This window comes from Nilaparvata lugens, chromosome 5 (genome assembly GCF_014356525.2).
Source record: "Nilaparvata lugens isolate BPH chromosome 5, ASM1435652v1, whole genome shotgun sequence".
NCBI lineage: Eukaryota > Metazoa > Arthropoda > Insecta > Hemiptera > Delphacidae > Nilaparvata > Nilaparvata lugens.
This window is the reverse complement of record NC_052508.1, coordinates 69,706,211-69,724,196: the sequence shown is the minus strand read 5'-3', so window position 1 is coordinate 69,724,196 and position 17,986 is coordinate 69,706,211. Positions and strand designations below refer to the sequence as shown.

At 35.9% G+C, this 17,986-nt stretch overlaps 1 protein-coding gene across 1 annotated transcript in view; it reads right to left on the bottom strand.

The window, feature by feature from the left end:
* The window catches only part of LOC111061006, a 253,961-nt gene that overhangs the window by 3,886 nt on the left and 232,089 nt on the right, over positions 1-17,986 (bottom strand). Inside the window, exons 5-6 of the mRNA XM_039429182.1 lie at positions 3,604-3,737; positions 442-718 (exon numbers count right to left, since the gene is read on the bottom strand). Of these exons, the coding sequence (XP_039285116.1) occupies positions 442-718; positions 3,604-3,737 (411 nt within the window). The remainder of the gene's footprint in view (positions 1-441; positions 719-3,603; positions 3,738-17,986) is intronic.

Sequence of the window (17,986 nt, the reverse complement as noted above, 5' to 3'; positions counted from 1 at the left end):
AAACACATCTATTTCAAAATTGGTAGATTGATGTAACATTTCTTGGGATTTGTTCTTTTGCTATTAATAAACAATTTTCTGTATACTATTATTGTTATTGCTCGTTGATTAAGATAGCATCGGAATGATCGAGAAAGGGAAATAAGGTTACCTTGTGCTATTTCTCTTATGAATTTGGTGAAGAATACAAAGTTTGAAATAAGGTTATGTTTTAATGTCTTCACTTCCACAAAATTTTCAATATGACTCAATTTATATTGGAAAGATCCAATATGTATGTGTGCATTTCTAAAATCTAAACTTGAAAATTATAGATTATACGTGGATAATGTTTCGTTTTTAATGTTCCTGATTACAATATTCAGGTCGTGAAATATAGGCTCGACTGGGATTCAATTTTTGACAATATTCAGTCTTTGTAGATATTTTGGTGGTACTAACCAAGAAAAAGCGCCTCCTTGTTGTAGTCGATAAGAGGCGGTTGGTGTGTGGAGGCAAGGGGGGCCAACCGATGCTGTTGCACGGGGGCTGGAGCGGGGGCTGGAGGGGGCCCGGGGGCAGAGCCGCCCCCCGTCGAGATGGTGGCCACACACCGCACCTGCAGACGTCCGCCGTCCGAAAAGTGGCCAGCTGCTACGCGCAGACGTAGTCCGGCCACTGTTGTCAGCAGACTGTAAGGATGCGGTGGTTGGAGCACTGTTTCGTAGTCGGAACCAACCTAGAATAGATATAAAGATGCTATGAGAACTGAGAGGAGAACCTTGAATCGATGGAAGCCTTGAAACCACCATCTTAATCTCTAAATCATTATTAACATACATAAACAATAGCATAAGTAGATATCTCATGGTATAGGGCGTTTATGTCGCAAATTTTACTGGTATCTCAAGCCGATTACAGTCGATTATTGTCGATTTTTACTGTTTTGACCGGGTAAGAGAGTATGAACGGCACAATATGAGAGACTACCAGCGTCAAAAAGCTTCACAGGAAAGAACTACGTGGACTATCATCTTGAGTTAACAGTAAAAGTTGCGACATAAACGCCCTATACCATGGGCTATCTACTTATGCCATTGTTTCTCTATGCTATTAATCTCCAAGTTTATTTTACATCAGCACTGAGATTAAACCGACATCAACAGTTGGTGCCAACCTAAGATAGGAATAAAAATACTATGAGAACAGAGAGAAGAACCCTGAACCGATAACAGCCTTGAAAAACACCTTGAAGCACAATCTCGGCCACCCCGTCTTTCGGAGGAGACGATAAGCTGTCGGTCCCGACTACCTAAAAAGTAATCGTCATCTCTCATCATCATCACTCATTACTCACGCACAAGCCCAAGAGCTTATGTGGGCATCATCCTCAGTATTCATCATTATTATTCAAGCCACACATCTATATCTCAAAGGGTCACTTTTTATTACGGAACCCGTAATCATGGTGTAAGTTGGCATTTAATTTTTGAGTTTAAATTTTTTGAGAAAGCGAACCTTACTTAAGTTATGCTAGAAAGAAAGGCACACAAGTCGAGAAAGTTGAACTCAAATTCTAGTGTATCATCTGACTGAAATGAAACACATTATGATGATATTTATTTATGTGACCATACAATTATTGAACGGGTTTAATAGTTGAACAATTTTTGGAGAAAGCGAACTTGAATCAAACATCCCATCAAATCAAATCAATTTATTGCCACAGACAAACACTCTACAATTTGTATTGGCCACGTCAATATTACAAACTATATTAAGGTGCGTACAGATACATGCGCCGCGAACATGAGCAATTCACTTTTAATAAGCTGACTATATCTGTAATTTTACAGAAAAGGTAAGATACAGATATTAAAAGCTTGGCATCAGCTGATTAAAAGTGAATTGCTCATGTCCGCCGTGCGTATATCTATAAGCACCTTAAGATATCATACATCAAACATAATAAATTAGGAATTACCTAAAACTCTAGATAGAGATCCATGTTAACATTGAAATATTCATCTACTCTATAAAAACAATTTTTATTGAAAACATTCTTAATTCTTAATTATTCTTAACTCAAACTTCCTGAGCGTCGAATCTCGAATATTTGGTGGTACTGTAAATGGTTATAAAACTTTATTGAAGAGGTTTTAAAACTCATATGGCTGGATTTGTGTTTCAAATAGGCTGGAGTTTCTTTCAGATAGTAATCAGATAAAAACTAGATAAACTATATCCGGAACTCAATTGCTAAGTCATTAAAACATGTGCGCAAAGAGAGAATAAAATAAAAGAAGTATGAAACTCAAGAATGGAGAATGTTCTTCTTACATTTTATACTCTCTACTGCTGCATGAATAAATGTGGTTATATAGTCTTGAAAAAGGGATACAAAGAAATTTCCCTTCTTATTTCTATTGATCAGTCAATTGTGATTTTTACTAAATCCTGAAGCAAATTGATAACAGTATAACTTCTCATCTACTTTATAAGAAATTTCCCTTCTTATTTCTATTGATCCATCAATTTATTGTAATGTTTACTAAATCTTGAAGCAAATTGTTAACAGTATAAGTTCTCATCTACTTGATAAGCAACAACATATTGTTGAAACAATCATGAAAAGCTTATATTGTAGCTTTAGTACCAGTTATCAGTTAATTCCAGCCAATTCCAAGCAGTTTCTGTAGTTGAATCCAGGAGATTGAAATACTTTTTTTTTCCCTGTTCTACAGATATCCGCTGTAAAGCGTATAGTAATAAGTAATTTGATATTGTTTTGATCATCTTTGTTTACATCTTACAGTACGAATAAGGGGAACGTTCAACCAAGCTGAACTTCAAAGGTTAGTTCAGTCAAAGTTGTTGTTAGTGCTGATACAATTGAATCTGACTGAGTCCCTGTCAAGGTTGTAGAATCGTTCCATGATGTAGAATTTGACAATATATGTTCAATTCAATTCAATTCAATTTTATTTTACATGTTATGCATCGTATATAATACAATATTAACACAAGTCATAAACATCACATCATAAATACATTACAAATGTTACTACAATATTTATATAATATAGTCTAAATCATTGAAAAAAATAAGTTCATATCACAGATGGAATTGAAGTTGAATGAACCAAAAAACAGTGGAATCAAAAGTCTCCAATACTGAAAACTTGCAGATCATAGAATTAAGTGGCATTTTTAGTTTTTAATTAACCATAATTCAATTCAATTTATTACTTGTCACGGCCAAACAATGGTAAGCACAGACAACAATCACACACATTCAAACCCCAACATTCATTCACAAAGTAAGACTAGATAAATTTTTAAATGTATTTAATGTGTGTTTTTATTTCATTAATTGAATCTGAATTTTGAATTTTTGACTTAGTCACTATCAATGTTGTAGAACCGTTCCCTAATGTAGAATTTGACAATATATTATATATTATATATTATATATATATATTATATATTATATATTATATATTATTATTATATATTATATATTATATATTATATATTATATATTATATATTATATATTATATTATATGGAATTTTGAATTTGGAATTCTGGAATCAAGATTTGTTTGAATGAAAGGAGTCCTACCTGAATGTCGTTGACGTACCAACGTAACCGGGCTGGCGGGAATGACTGAGCCGACGTGCAGTTCAAATTGATTACGTCACCAACTTGATACACCTTCTGTTCTCCCGAGATTTGCGGAGGCTCTTGAGGGAGGGCTGCAAAATGGAAAATCCCAATTAACTTCTCATAAAAATACCAGTTCGGATTCAAGAATCCAATCAATCGTCAATTTCTAGTCAAGTTTCCACATGCCAATATTATGAAAATGTCCAAATTGATATTCTAGGTCTGGTTTAGAGCTCTAGATTGATTGGAACAGTGGATACAACGGACCGGACCTCGCAAACTTTCACCAGTGATAAAATATAAGTTATATTGTATCTCATACATCATATCTCTTATATCTTCTCTCTCTGCTTTCACTGATCCATAAGGTTTGAAGTTGATTCGATGTGTCGCAATTAGAGATTATATTCAATGAGAAGAAACATTCCTGACTTTGCAAACTTCGCAAATCACTTAAAACAATCTGGACACGCAACGGCATAAAATCTCACATTTTCTAAACAATACCAAATAGAAAAGTCAAAATCTCTTAAAATGACTAACAATAGTCCAGTAACAGCAATGAAATACAGTACGTTTCTTCTTCGACATTAATTTCATTTTTCGTTTCTTCTTCGAATAATTTTTTATCACTAATAGTTCTGTGAACAGAAGACCTCAAGCAGTTTTCTCATCCACAAGTATCTGGTGTTACCTGTTCACCGGCTTCTCCAGACATCTGTGTAATGCATGCAATGAATAATCCACTTGTCTGATTACACAGCTGATTGATTATGAATAATTCTATAGTCTGATAGATCCTATCTTCAGAGTAGATTATATTTATAGTGATATCGGAGTATGAAGTGCAGTTCTTCTTCATATTATCCTTAAAATGCGAAATTTCGAAAAACCTTGTAAATACATCGACGAGCTGTTGAAAATGGTATACTCCTGCCCAATCTCATAGAATTCTATCAACGTGTTTGGCCGTAAATGTGTTACATACATACATACTTACAGACAAACGAAAGAAAATCCGAGTTAAAACATAGATCCCACTGCTTTCGGTCAGTAATCATTCGGGTTATTAATTTGCTTATTCCATGTTGAGATGTAAAACTAGTTCAAGATCTATGAGCTGATAATACATAATATGAATTTTCAAAATAATATCAATCAAACTCGTGGAGGAACAGTTTTGGGCTGTTCCTGTCGGTCCTCTCCACCCCAATCAATTCAATGGAGAAATTTATTTAAAATGGTATTATTAAATTTAAATTGGTATCATTGTTCTATCAACATGAACAAGATAAATTAATTTTCCTTTGATAATTCTCGCTCTAATAAGATGAGAATGAGAAATTGTATCATTCCACAGGAATATAATTGAGAGTAGGCCTACATTTTGATTGGAATCTCATAATCTACCACATATAACTTTCAAACTGATTCGCGATTGAAAACAAGACTGTTCCTTTACAAACCACCATCTCAGTCCCCAACTAATTAGTCAATCACTCCATTTACAATCGATTTACACCTTAGTGAGTCATCACAGCTACTCAACAATGTCACCGAGTTTGCATCAGCTCTCTTTCAACCTTTCTCTCTCATTCACACACACTCTCACTCTCTCTCACTCCCTTCACGTGCCAATTCTTCCAATTGTCTGCCGCAAGTTTTCGTAGCGCACTTCATCAGAAACATAAAGCCAACCCTCCTCAAGATTATTGTTCGGGGGAATTCTAGTGTTAAGTGATTGATGGATCAGTGCGACGCGAAAAGACATCTGAATACGACTCAGGGTGTGAGGGGTAACTAACTCACCCTACCAGCTCCTCTCTGATTTCCACCCCGCTGCCTACGATTTCTACCCCTTAAACTCCGATTTCCACCACCCTTACACCGATTCCTACCCCTTAAACTCAGATTTCCACCTCTCTACCACCGATTCCCACCCTTCCATGACTGATTTCCACTCCTCTCCCTCATATTCCCACTACTCTACCAACGTTTTTCACCCCCTACCACTGATTTCCATCCCAGCCTCCTAAAGCTTTCAACACTATAACTGCTGATTTACTGAAGCAGTGCTTGGCTTTTGACGCTTCCACAAAGAATGTGTTTATGAATGCCTGTCTCTTTGTTCGTTCGTGCTCCTCTCTATCCCCGTCTAATGAATTTATATCGTTATCTTGAATTTCTCTGGCTCTATTAGTGGCGCATATACGTATATGTGAACATGATATAGTTTATACGTGTTTGGTGGCAATAAATATAGTATATACGTATATGGTAGCATTGAATATAGTGTATAATAATATTCGATGAAAGCTCACCTCCAATGTTTGTACAGAGTGACACAGAATAACGGAAACATTTAAAAACGCCATGAAACATTAGTGACAAGGACAAAAATGATTTTATTCAAACTAATTAAAGCTCAAGATTTGCCATTTAAGAATTAAATGAGAGTACAGAGTGACACAGAATAACGAAAACATTTAAAATCACCATAAAACATTAGTGGGAAGGGAACAAATGATCTTATTCAAACTAATGTAAAGTTCAAGATTTGCCATTTAAGAATTATGAATAACAACTATCACTTTTTGACAATTACTCCTTCAAGATGAACGAATACACTATTGAAATCATTGTTCGCTGCTACATCTGCATTTCCTGGTCCCATGATGTGTCCACCTGCGACTTTCCGTTTGTGGAGCTATTTCAAATCAAACGTTTCCACAACTTGACCAATAGCTGTGGTTGAATAATTGATAACAGACAATTCAAAATAAAATTAACAATATCCCAGCTGAAATGTTGCAGCAATCGTTCAGGAATCTCAACACAGATTTCAAGAGTGTATTCGTGTAGGAGGAAGTCATCTTGGAGAATTAATTGTCAAAAAGTGATGGATGTTATTAATTCTCAAATGGCAAATCTTGAACTCTACATTAGTTTGAATAAAATAATTTGTGCCCTTCCCACTAATGTTTTATGGCGTTTTCGAATGTTCCCGTTATTCTGGGTCACCCGGTATAATATATGTTGTAGGTCCAATTCCTTAGTAATTGTTATAGCTGCTAGAGTCGTCACTTTGTGATCGATGCAACAGAGCCGTTTACAGGCGTGGTTTGATAGAACGAGTCGGCATGGCAGTGGCACTGATACTTCCACATGGCGTTGCGCGCTGTGGTAGCGATTATTTTCCATCTGTGGTACCACAAACGCAGCGCATATGAAATGCATTGGCAGGCATGGCAGTGGCACTGATACTTCCACATGGCGGTGTGCGCTGTGGTAGCGATTATTTTCCTTGCGATTGTGGTGCCACTGGTTTCAGCACCACGCTTCCCCTAGCTTCTGTACCACAATCGCACTAATGAGCGTTTTCTCAAATGTAGTGTGAAAGACTCTCTGCGTTAGTCGTTCCGTGGTATGTTGTTTCCACATCCCACATATGATAGTGGTTCTAGTGGGTCTAGTGGGTAGATGATAGTCGGAGTAGTCTGATTGAATTTGTAAGCAGAGATGAGTTAAGGAAAACTCATTATCAATACAAACGTCCATTATCCATTATTCATTTGTTAGCGTTATCATTCATTCCTTCGCTTTTTTATGCTGGGAAAATATTCTTATTATGATAATATCATAATATCATAATATCATAATATCACAATATCACAATATCATAATATCATAATATCATAATATCATAATATAATAATATCATAATATCATAATATCATAATATCATATCATAATATCATAATATCATAATATAATAATATCATAATATCATATATCATAATATCATAATATCATAATATCATAATATCACAATATCACAATATCATAATATCATAATATCATAATATCATAATATCATAATATCATAATATCATATATCATAATATCATAATATCATAATATCATAATATCATAATATCATAATATCATAATATCATAATATCATAATATCATAATATCATATCATAATATCATATTATTATTAAGAAATCTTCAATTGAATCGTGAATCAAACAACTACTAGCCAACAAACATCTTTAAATTCGAATATAAATAGAAACACAAATCTCAGTACCCTTGAATTATTTTTGAATAATTTTATCACAATTGTGATAGTGAGATCGTGATATTATCATAGTGAGATAGTGAATATCCCAATAATTGTGAAAAGTGATTTTTTTCAAATCACTTAAGAATGGCATGAATGTTGAAACATGTTGTGATAGAATAATTCAAAAAAGGGTACTGAGATTTTTATTTCATTTTATATCACAAGTAGCCCTAAATAGAAAAGAGACGATCTTGAAATTCATATTAGGAAATAGTGTCACAAGGACGGGAAGGGCTCTTTTGCAGACGAGAATGATGTTTCCAGTCGAGGCGTTAGCCGAGACTAGAATTTTATTCGATCACTGTAAAAGACATTCACGTCCTTACTTGCACTAGTAACTTACATTATTTTTTGTCATAATAATCTAGAAAAGGATAATTGAGAAACAGAAAACAGAAAACATTACCTGCTTGTGCTGACATTACTACATGCATTCTATAAACATATTAACCTAGTTTACAAGTTTTGAATCAGGAATTCCTTGATTGTAGTTGACAAAACTTCCACCTGGAGCACTAAAAGGCGGTTTTTGTACTAGTTTTGCTGTTCCTAATTTGGAACTAGGAAACATACTTGACTGTAAAGAAAACATATTATTTTATTGCAGTATAGTATGCTGTAATGAGAATCATATGTTTATTTGTTCTACAATCAGCTGTTTACCGGCTTGATTTCATGGATGTAAAACAGCTGAGATATTGAAATTATGATCAAGCATTACAACGTAGTGCTTCATGGTTACATCCATGTGTTAGTGATACAAATAACCCAATCAAACCTCTCCAACTTGATTATCTTCATCCCACACCAACCACTATTCATTGCAAAGCGCTATCAACATAAGAAACACATCAACATATGCGGCGGCATCACAATGTCTTTGAAGAAGTCGATTACTGCTTAGCGGTGGTGTGCTTGCGAGGGTCGAGGAATAGCTTATAGAAGGACCAACAAGTTGGAGACTAGAGAAGGGAATTTAACAGCTGTGCCACGGCTATTGTTGAGGACTAGGAGGAGTAGTAGGAGGAGGAGGAGTGAGGAAGGATAAATGGGAATATCCTTCACCTCATCCTCTTTTACCTACTCCTCCTCATCTTCTCACTGCTCCACCTCCTCCTCCTCCACCTCCACCACTCCCTTCTCCTCATCCTTCCCCACCACCTCCTCCTCTCGTCTCTCCTAAAGTGATGCTGTGAAGATGAATGGATAATTCGTTGAGCAAGGACGGACGAGACAGTATACACAGAAGTGATCTCAGAGTCAGGGATGGGGGGTTTTTAAGGGTGTTAGTGCCCCCCTTGAGGGGGATCAAGAGGCTTCGGCTAGCATTAATTCAAGCCTCCTTCGCGAGCATATCCCCCCCCCCACACACGGCCAGAACAAAGGCCAGTGAAAAATGGGCACTATTATAGGGCGTCGAAAGTCGCTAACCATTATATTAGTTATTTCACACGCATATAAATTAGACCTTCGTCATAGCTCTCTCCTCCTCAGTTCAGTGAGGAGCTACTCCTCACCATCGACCTAACCTAACAGTTACTGCACCCCCCCCCTCTACGACTCTGACCGTCGTCTTAAGCGGCTTTCCAGACCGCAAAACAGTCGACCTCTTTAGCCTCCTCACCCCACACATCCTGACCTTACCACCTCTTTTGAAGGCCTTAATAGACACACTCAACACTCTCTAATTTAAATCCAGTCTTTCAGTCGACAAGGCTGTTGCGATCATTATGCGCGACGATGCAAAATTAATTCGATTCTTTTCTGTTGTCTCCAAATTGGTACTCCAAATAAATAAAGTACTCAATCAATCAATCAATCAATCAATCAATCAATCAATCAATCAATTGGTTGGGGAATGATGGTTGAAGCGGTTATGATTGGATATCACGATAATTGTATTAAAATTCATCATTGTTCAAAATTAATCTTAATTATCGATGGCTTCCTGATGGATTAGAATTGGAATAATGTGGAATGAATATTGTGATCATTAAGTGGCTAGTTACTAGCTGGCCCGGCCAACTTCGCACCGCCAAATAGTTTGATGCATCTCATGACGAACTTTAGGTGTTTGGAATGAAATTCATGGGCGGTTATTTAGCAGCACACACTATTGTCATAGAGAAACGATAGCGTAAGTAGATATCCCATGGTATAGGGCGTTTATGTCGTAACTTTTACTGTTATCTCAAGTTGATTACTGTTGATTATTGTCGAATTTTACTGTTTTGTTGGGGTGAGAGTGTATGAACGGCACAATATGAGATACTACCAGTGTCATACAGCTTCACGGGAAAGAATCACATGAACTATCGGCTTGAGGTAACAGTAAAAGTTGTGACATAAACGCCCTTTAACATGGGATATGTACTTATGCTATTGTTTCTCTATGCTATCGACTAAATTAAATTAAATTCGTATGGCTTTTGTTGGTGATTGACTACTATCCACCGACGGCTGTTGGATGACGCAATGATTATAACAGCTTATTTTTATTTCTGTGTGTGGCCAGCTCACAAATCTTCTCCCATAAGGATAACATGTGAACTTTGAAGGACCGTAGGAAAGAGTCTTGAAGTCGGATAATAAATTTGAAATGCCATAAACCTGGTCCTGAACATAACAAACACAACTAAAAAAAAAACATCAAATATTCGGTGCACATATAAAAAAGTAATCGAATGTCAAAATTTGAGGCTCAATTTCTATTTATATAGATTATTTTAAGATATAATGGAGCCTCGATTCAGTACATCTCAAGGGACAGCTGAATAAAATGTACTATTGGGAGATTGTGGTGTACTATATCAAGGTTGAAAGCTATATGGACGTTTCACCCAGCCAGGTCACTTGATATCATTATTATATTACTAGCCGTCAGGCTCGCTTCGCTCGCCATATCCGTCTAGCCAGGGGGCTCCGCCCCCTGGACTCCCGACTGGTTCGTCCAAGAATAAGATCAGCAGGCTCGCTTCGCTCGCCTGCATTTTTCATTTGAGCATTTTTATCATATGTTAGAACAATCCAGTCGGGGGTCCAGACTAAACGTCTGGCTAAACGGATATGGCGAGCGGAGCGAGCCTGACGGCTAGTAATATAATATTCCCAGGATTGAAGTAGCAGTGCCCAATCAATTTTTCCGCGATAAATGCATTTAAATCTTCAACTTGGTGCCAACCTAACAAAGTCAACTAAACTTAATGCCAACCTGACAAAATTATTAATTTAGTTGCCAGTTAACAACTGTTTCGAAGAGGTACTCTATCTAGATTATAGTTCTATAGTAACATATGATATGGAAATTTCAATTATAATTAAGAGATTGGGAGAAGAAGAATATACATGCTAAAAGACGAACTTTAAACCCTTAAAAACAACCCTTAGAGTTAAAATATTGCCAAAAGATTTCTTAGTGCGCCTCTAAAGAGCCAACTGAACATACCTACCAAATTTGAACGTTTTTGGTCCGGTAGATTTTTAGTTATGCGAGTGAGTGAGTGAGTGAGTGAGTGAGTGAGTCAGTCAGTGAGTGAGTGCCATTTCGCTTTTATATATATAGATCATGGACGTTTTAAGGGACAGCAAGAACAATTTACTATAACGGAGAATGTACGTTCTAGAACGGGATGTACTATATCGAGGCTCAACTTTACTAACTTTATGATATAGTAACTCTATAGGAACTATCAAGATCATGAGTTTAAGATGTTTGATCGATGAAAATTGATAGGTCTTGAGAAATGGGTACAAATGACTGTGGCGAGATGAGGAACTAGTGCTAGGAATATTGGGTAACTGTAAATGCGAGGACCAATAGGAAGCGTTGTGACAAGGATGGATTAGTGGCAATGCCAGCCAATCAGAAGGATTGGTTTGGAAAGTAGCACCGCCTTCAACCGCGTTGTCATTGGTCAGAAGCCAGCTTTCACTATTACTCTTGAAATTTGTAGCAGGTTGAAATTTTAGAAGAAGAAGAAGAAGAAGAAGAAGAAGAAGAAGAAGAAGAAGAGAAGAAGAAGAAGAAGAAGAAGAAGAAGAAGAAGAAGAAGAAGAAGAAGAAGAAGAAGAAGAAGAAGAAGAAGAAGAAGAAGAAGAAGAAGAAGAAGATGATGATGATGATGATGATGATGATGATGATGATGATGAAGACGATAAAAGAATGTAGATGAAGTACAGAAACAAATTATTGATGATAGAACAGGATTTGAAATTTGAATGACTAAGGGCCGACTTCCAAGCTCCGGATTTAACGAAGTTCTAGACTTTAAAAAAAGCTCGAGTCAGATAATTGGCTTTCCAAAACGGTACGTAATCGCAGTTTTGTAGTCGCAGTTTTTATTCTCTCATTTCTACAATTGGAAACGTTTTTCCTTGTCGAAATTAAACATTCCTAAATAATTCAAAATAGCTGAAACTTTTCAATATTTTCTCTACATTTTATTTTGTGTTCAATTTTCCAGTTTTTCGAAATTTATTTCAAACGTGACTATGACAATGACTACGAATATGCCCCGTTTCGGAAAGCCAATTATCTGACTCCAGCAGTTTAAAGTCTAGAACTTAGCCAAATCCCGAGCTCGGAAATTGGCCCTATATGAGTAGGCCTATTATAGTTTAAGCATTGATTTCGAAATGTTTAATTTGAAACAGTGTCGAGGTGAGGCTAGAATGCTAAGGCAGCTGATAGTTATTTTATATTTAACCCGACCTTCATACTTCTTGACAAACGATTCTTGGCACGCACCCTCCCTCCCTCAACCAGCCACCAAATTCCCCCCCCCCGCAAATCAACCCTTCAACCACCTCTTGGCGTGAATGTCCGGCGTCGACGTCGCATTTACATTAATAATGAGTTTGAACAACAGGATTTAACTAGTTCCCCTTTAGTGATTATGCTAATATTTGTGGGGGGCAAGAATTATTCGTTTGAAAAATTGAAGCCCTAATAAATATTAGTTCGGGACGTGGAATTAATGTCGTTACAGGTGAATGTTGTGGCCAGCTATTCTTCCCTGTTGTGCATGATGAAATCAGCCTTGAAAGTTGTCATGTCAGGAGCAACTCTGTGGACAAGGTACACGTTCTCTGTTCAGAAAATTACTGCTGTTGGAAGGGAATAATTTGATTTATGTTTCTCACGTTACTTGGTGGATTTTTCAGTTGTTCCAATGAACTTTGAAGTGAAACTTGTACTCTTATGCATGGTTCCACCAAGCTCAAATTTAAATTCCATTTATTTGCCTTGGTGAAGTCATTTGAAAAGCGAGCTCGGTCAAGACATTTCAAACAGCTATAATCCTATACTATTAAACAAGCAATTTCTTTTTAGATGTTCAGATGACATGTTTAGATGTTTATATGTTCAGATATGTTTAGATGTTTAGATGTTTAGATGTTTAGATGTTTATATATCTGTATGTGACCGGATCTCGAAAACGGCTCTAACGTTTCTCACGAAATTTGGATGAAAGTAGGTTTATGATATAAAAATTCGATTGCACCAGGTCTCAACCCTGGGATAACTCGCTGAAGGACATTAAAAGGATAAATACGTCCTTGAAAAAACAGCTTGAAATTTTGTCTTCTGTTAATGATGGAAGTGAGTCAGCGAGTGCATGTGTGTGGAACTGAAACAAAATTATGACTCAGCTGTTGAACTTTTGTAATCATTCAATCAGTGCCGGTTGTACAAGAGCCAGTTAAATTTTAATCCTGATTAATTGTAGTAGAACCAATTTGATAAGCTATCTTTCTGAAATGGTCTTCTCTGATTTGGATTAGAATTAAACATGCTTTTGTGAGGGAATTTTTTGCATTCCTCTGGGAATTAATCTCAATCCACTGTGATTAGATAGAACCTTTCTGTATGAACTATAAAGAATTATAATTTCTTCATATGATATTATAAATTTTTCAAATAATTATCATATAGCATATAATAAATTTTATATGCTTTTGTACTCCAGAGCAGAGCTCGGTGCCCCGATATTTATAATTGAACATGGTTAAACTGGGTACCGTACGCTTTAGGCTAGCTACACACACATAGATATTTGTTCGTACGATTTTCCGTCTTCATAAATTCTATTGGATTAAATAGATGATTTCAAACGGATGATGTGTGTCAAGTTCCGTTTAATCTGATAGAATTCATAAGGACGGCAAAAAATCGCACGAACAATAATCGATGTGTGTATAACTGTCTTTATACACGTGCACTTGGTTTATTGACCGAGCGAAGTGAGGTCTAAGATTCAAGTCGACGGTTTGGAATTTCTCTTAATGATTAAATCTTTATATGGTTTTATGTTTTTATGTTGCGCATTTACGGCGAAACGCGGTGATAGATTTTCATGAAGTTTGACAGGTATGTTCCTTTTTTAATTGCTCGTCGACGTATATACAAGGTTTTTGGAAATTTTGCATTTCAAGGATAATATAAAAGGAAAAAGGAGCCTCCTTCATACGCCAATATTAGAGTAAAAATCAGACTATAGAATTATTCATCATAAATCAGCTGACAAGTGATTACACAGATGTGTGGAGAAGCCAGTCTATTGCTGTATTTCCATATGGTCTATAGTTTCAATCAGGTACTTGTGGATGAGAATACTGCGTGAGGTCTACTGTTCACAGAGCTACTAGTAGATGGTGAAATGATATCGTCATAGGAATACAGTAATGAGTATTCAGTGCACTCGTTGTAAATTGTACCTGATTTAAGAATGTACAAATTTATTGACCGAGCTTGGTGAAATGGCTAAGTGCCTAATTTTGAGGAGTTTTTATAAAAAAAAGGTGTCAAAATGTTACCTGCTCTGCTCATCATCATCAATTCAATGGATGAAGCTTATTGATGATTTAGAGAAAGAACAAACTATAACTAAAATTTTGAGAGATCACCTGAATCATTTTTCATATTATCCTCCATCATAATATCGAGATTCAACAATAATTTGGCTTCACGGAAAATAATGTCGATGAGATTTCGTAATTCAAAATTATTGTAAACCAAATGAATTTGAAAAAAAATCTAATTACAATTACTCCCAATAATTTATGTGGTCTTCTATAGTCAACGGCCAACTCCTAATTTGTGATTTGAAGGAATACAACAATTACTTCTACTCAAGAAAATATAATGCAAATGGCTGAATTGAGATTTATTTATGTGGTCTTCTATGGTCAACGGCCAACTCCTAATTTGTGATTTGAAGGAATACAACAATTACTTATACTCAAGAAAATAGAATGCAAATGACTGAATTGAGATTTTTAAGCCTGTTAGGCTAGCTACCCATACATCAAAGAAGTCATGAATTTCCGGTTTTCAATTAATTTGAACATCCTTTTTGAAAAGTATGCTTATGATAGGTATATACAATTTGAGAAAAAATCACTTCACTCAGATGGGCTACTTTATTCAAACTAATAGAAAAAATATAAACATTTCAACTTGGGAATGACCAAAATGGGTCAAAACTAGACGTTGAAATGTTCTAAAGTTTTAAAATGTTTTAACCTTCCGGTAGTCGCGCCCTACTCAATCACACGAGCAGTCGCGTGTTGTATTTTTTACAAGATCCAATTTTTCAAGTGTTCTCTGTACTCTGTTTACTGTCACTGTACTCTGCCAATGTACTCTGTTTACTGTCAAAACATATTAATCAATTGTATAATTACTTTTTCCATCTTCTTGGATTATTTTACGCCTATAAACATTTGGATGATTACCATTTCATAGCCCAATAAGGTAAATCAAGCAAAGCCATCAATTCTGTGTTATTGGTTCGTTTACAGTCCCCGTATACAGTCTTTCCCTATCTTATGCACAGTGCGACTTATGCACTGTCGCGACTAAATGGCACCTAAAGACTGAATCATTTGCTCGGTTGATACTGCAACTTAGTGGAGTAATGGGGGGAAAGTTTTGAAATGCATAGGTGATTCATTCACTGACACCACCCCATTCAATAATTTTGTGCAACAGAAAAACTGACACTGTTGTACTTTCTACAACAGCGCGACTGCCGGAAGGTTAAATAAAAAGAGTACTACAAGTTTTTATTTTGTTTCTATCACTTTTTTAATAATTTAAGAACTTTCCGTATCAATTCAGTGAAAATTAATCCATCCTAAGACGCTGTAGAATTGAAATTTCTTAAACAGTACTGCTTGATTTAATTCGGAACAGTTCTGAACTACAGCATATAAATTAGTCTGTATTTACCTCGTAAATGTGTCTTACTATCCATAACCTCTGTAGTTACGCCCATTGTAAATTCAGTGAGGTATAGCTTCCTGTTTAATTTCACTATTGTACCAGTCTCATCAGAAAGGAATATTGCAAGGGTATCTTTTCTCGATGGTTTCAGGTAATCAAGGTTCTAAGTCTTGAAATTTACCCCATTAAAATATGAGAGAGAGAATCGGTGATTAATCCTATCTCAGACACTGATAACAATTTGAAGATCGTAGAGTTGAGTAACGATTTTGGCGGGAGTTGGCTCGGATGAATGGATACCTCACAACTCCATAGATATAGATGTCCAGTCGTTAAGATTGTACAATGCAGGAGCAGAATAAATGGTTGTTTTTACGTTTTACACTTCTTAAGCCACTCTTGCTCGTTTCATATCTCGGCTTCTTTATTGCTAGCGTCTTGAAAATTTATTACTCAACCACTTTTGAGCGTGACTTCAGACTCAAAACCTGCCGCAAATCTGCTACATCGTGCAATATTCACATACTCAAACTTTTCCAACTTCTTACTACTGTCAGGTCGAGACTGTTTTTCAACTTTTCTCTAGCGATCCTTCCTCTCTTCACACACACTCTCTCTCTGTCTGTCTCTCCGTCTAACTGCAGTCCCTAGAGTTCAAACACTTCACGGCTTTTTCACCGGTTACTTATTCAGACTGCAAATGTAAATAATCTCTATCTCCTTTCCAGTGTGTTGATTCTTCAGTCTGCCATCTTCATAATGTGTGTATGATGTTCAGTACCGTATATGCTGTCTATTCATACATGTAATTCTGTATATTCATCCACTCTGGAATCTTCTTATATGTAATTCTGAACATTCATCCAGTCTGCAATCTTCATATGTGTATCATGTACAGTGCAAAACATGCTGTTTATTATGGTGTATATATATATCCTATACATCTATACCTATTCTGATGTATATACAGTCTATACATCCATAAACTGCTGATAGTGTGAGTATAATCACACTACCTCCGTAAAAAAAGCCGTAGTGTATTCGTGTGACGTCAGCACAGGTAAGGCCCTACACCAATAAAAATTCTTTGATTTCAGCTGATCTATATAAGCTAGTATTTTCATTGGCTCCTACACCAATAGGAACACTAGCTGATATAGATCAGCTGAAATCAAAGAATTTCTATTGGTGTAGGAGCCCTACCTTGCTGACGTCACACGAATGCACTACAGCTTTGTTTACTGAGTTAGTGGTATAACACAGTAATTCGTAGCGTTTATTCATCCTCATAGATAAGTGAATGGGTATTCTGAGTATTCTGTTTTCAATGAGATAAAGTGTTAATGAGAATGAGCATTCACATTTATTGATGCTAATACAATGTATAATTCGGGTTAAACAATCAACCAATATCTTCAATCAAACCGAATCGCTTTTCAACTTGATTTGGAATCTCCATCACAATAATTATATAAGATTGAGCAATCGTAAGATTGATTAATTGTAAGATTGCTTGAGATATGAGTATCTTAAGAACTATTGGATTGAGCTATAGAATGAACAATCTACTATACAGTAGAATAGATTATTCTCTGATTGAACATAACTAGACAAACAGGCTCTGTTTAATAGGATAGAATAGTGAATGAAAAAGACTAAGAAATTGTCAAAAACCACAGATTTATTGATTATTGGAAAGACCGGTTTCGGTTATTACACCATTGTCAATCTCTGATAAACTAAAACTAAATACAAGAGCAGCAGAGTTTATACTGCTCTTGTATTTAGTTTTAGTTTATCAGAGATTGACAATGGTGTAATAACCGAAACCGGTCTTTCTAAGTATCAATGAATCTATGGTTTTTGACAATTTCTTAGTCTTTTTCATTCAATATGAATAATTACCACAATATCAACTTCTCAACTACACAAAAAGAGAATAGAATAGAATAACTGCCTTTATTTTTTACCTGGGAGGGCGA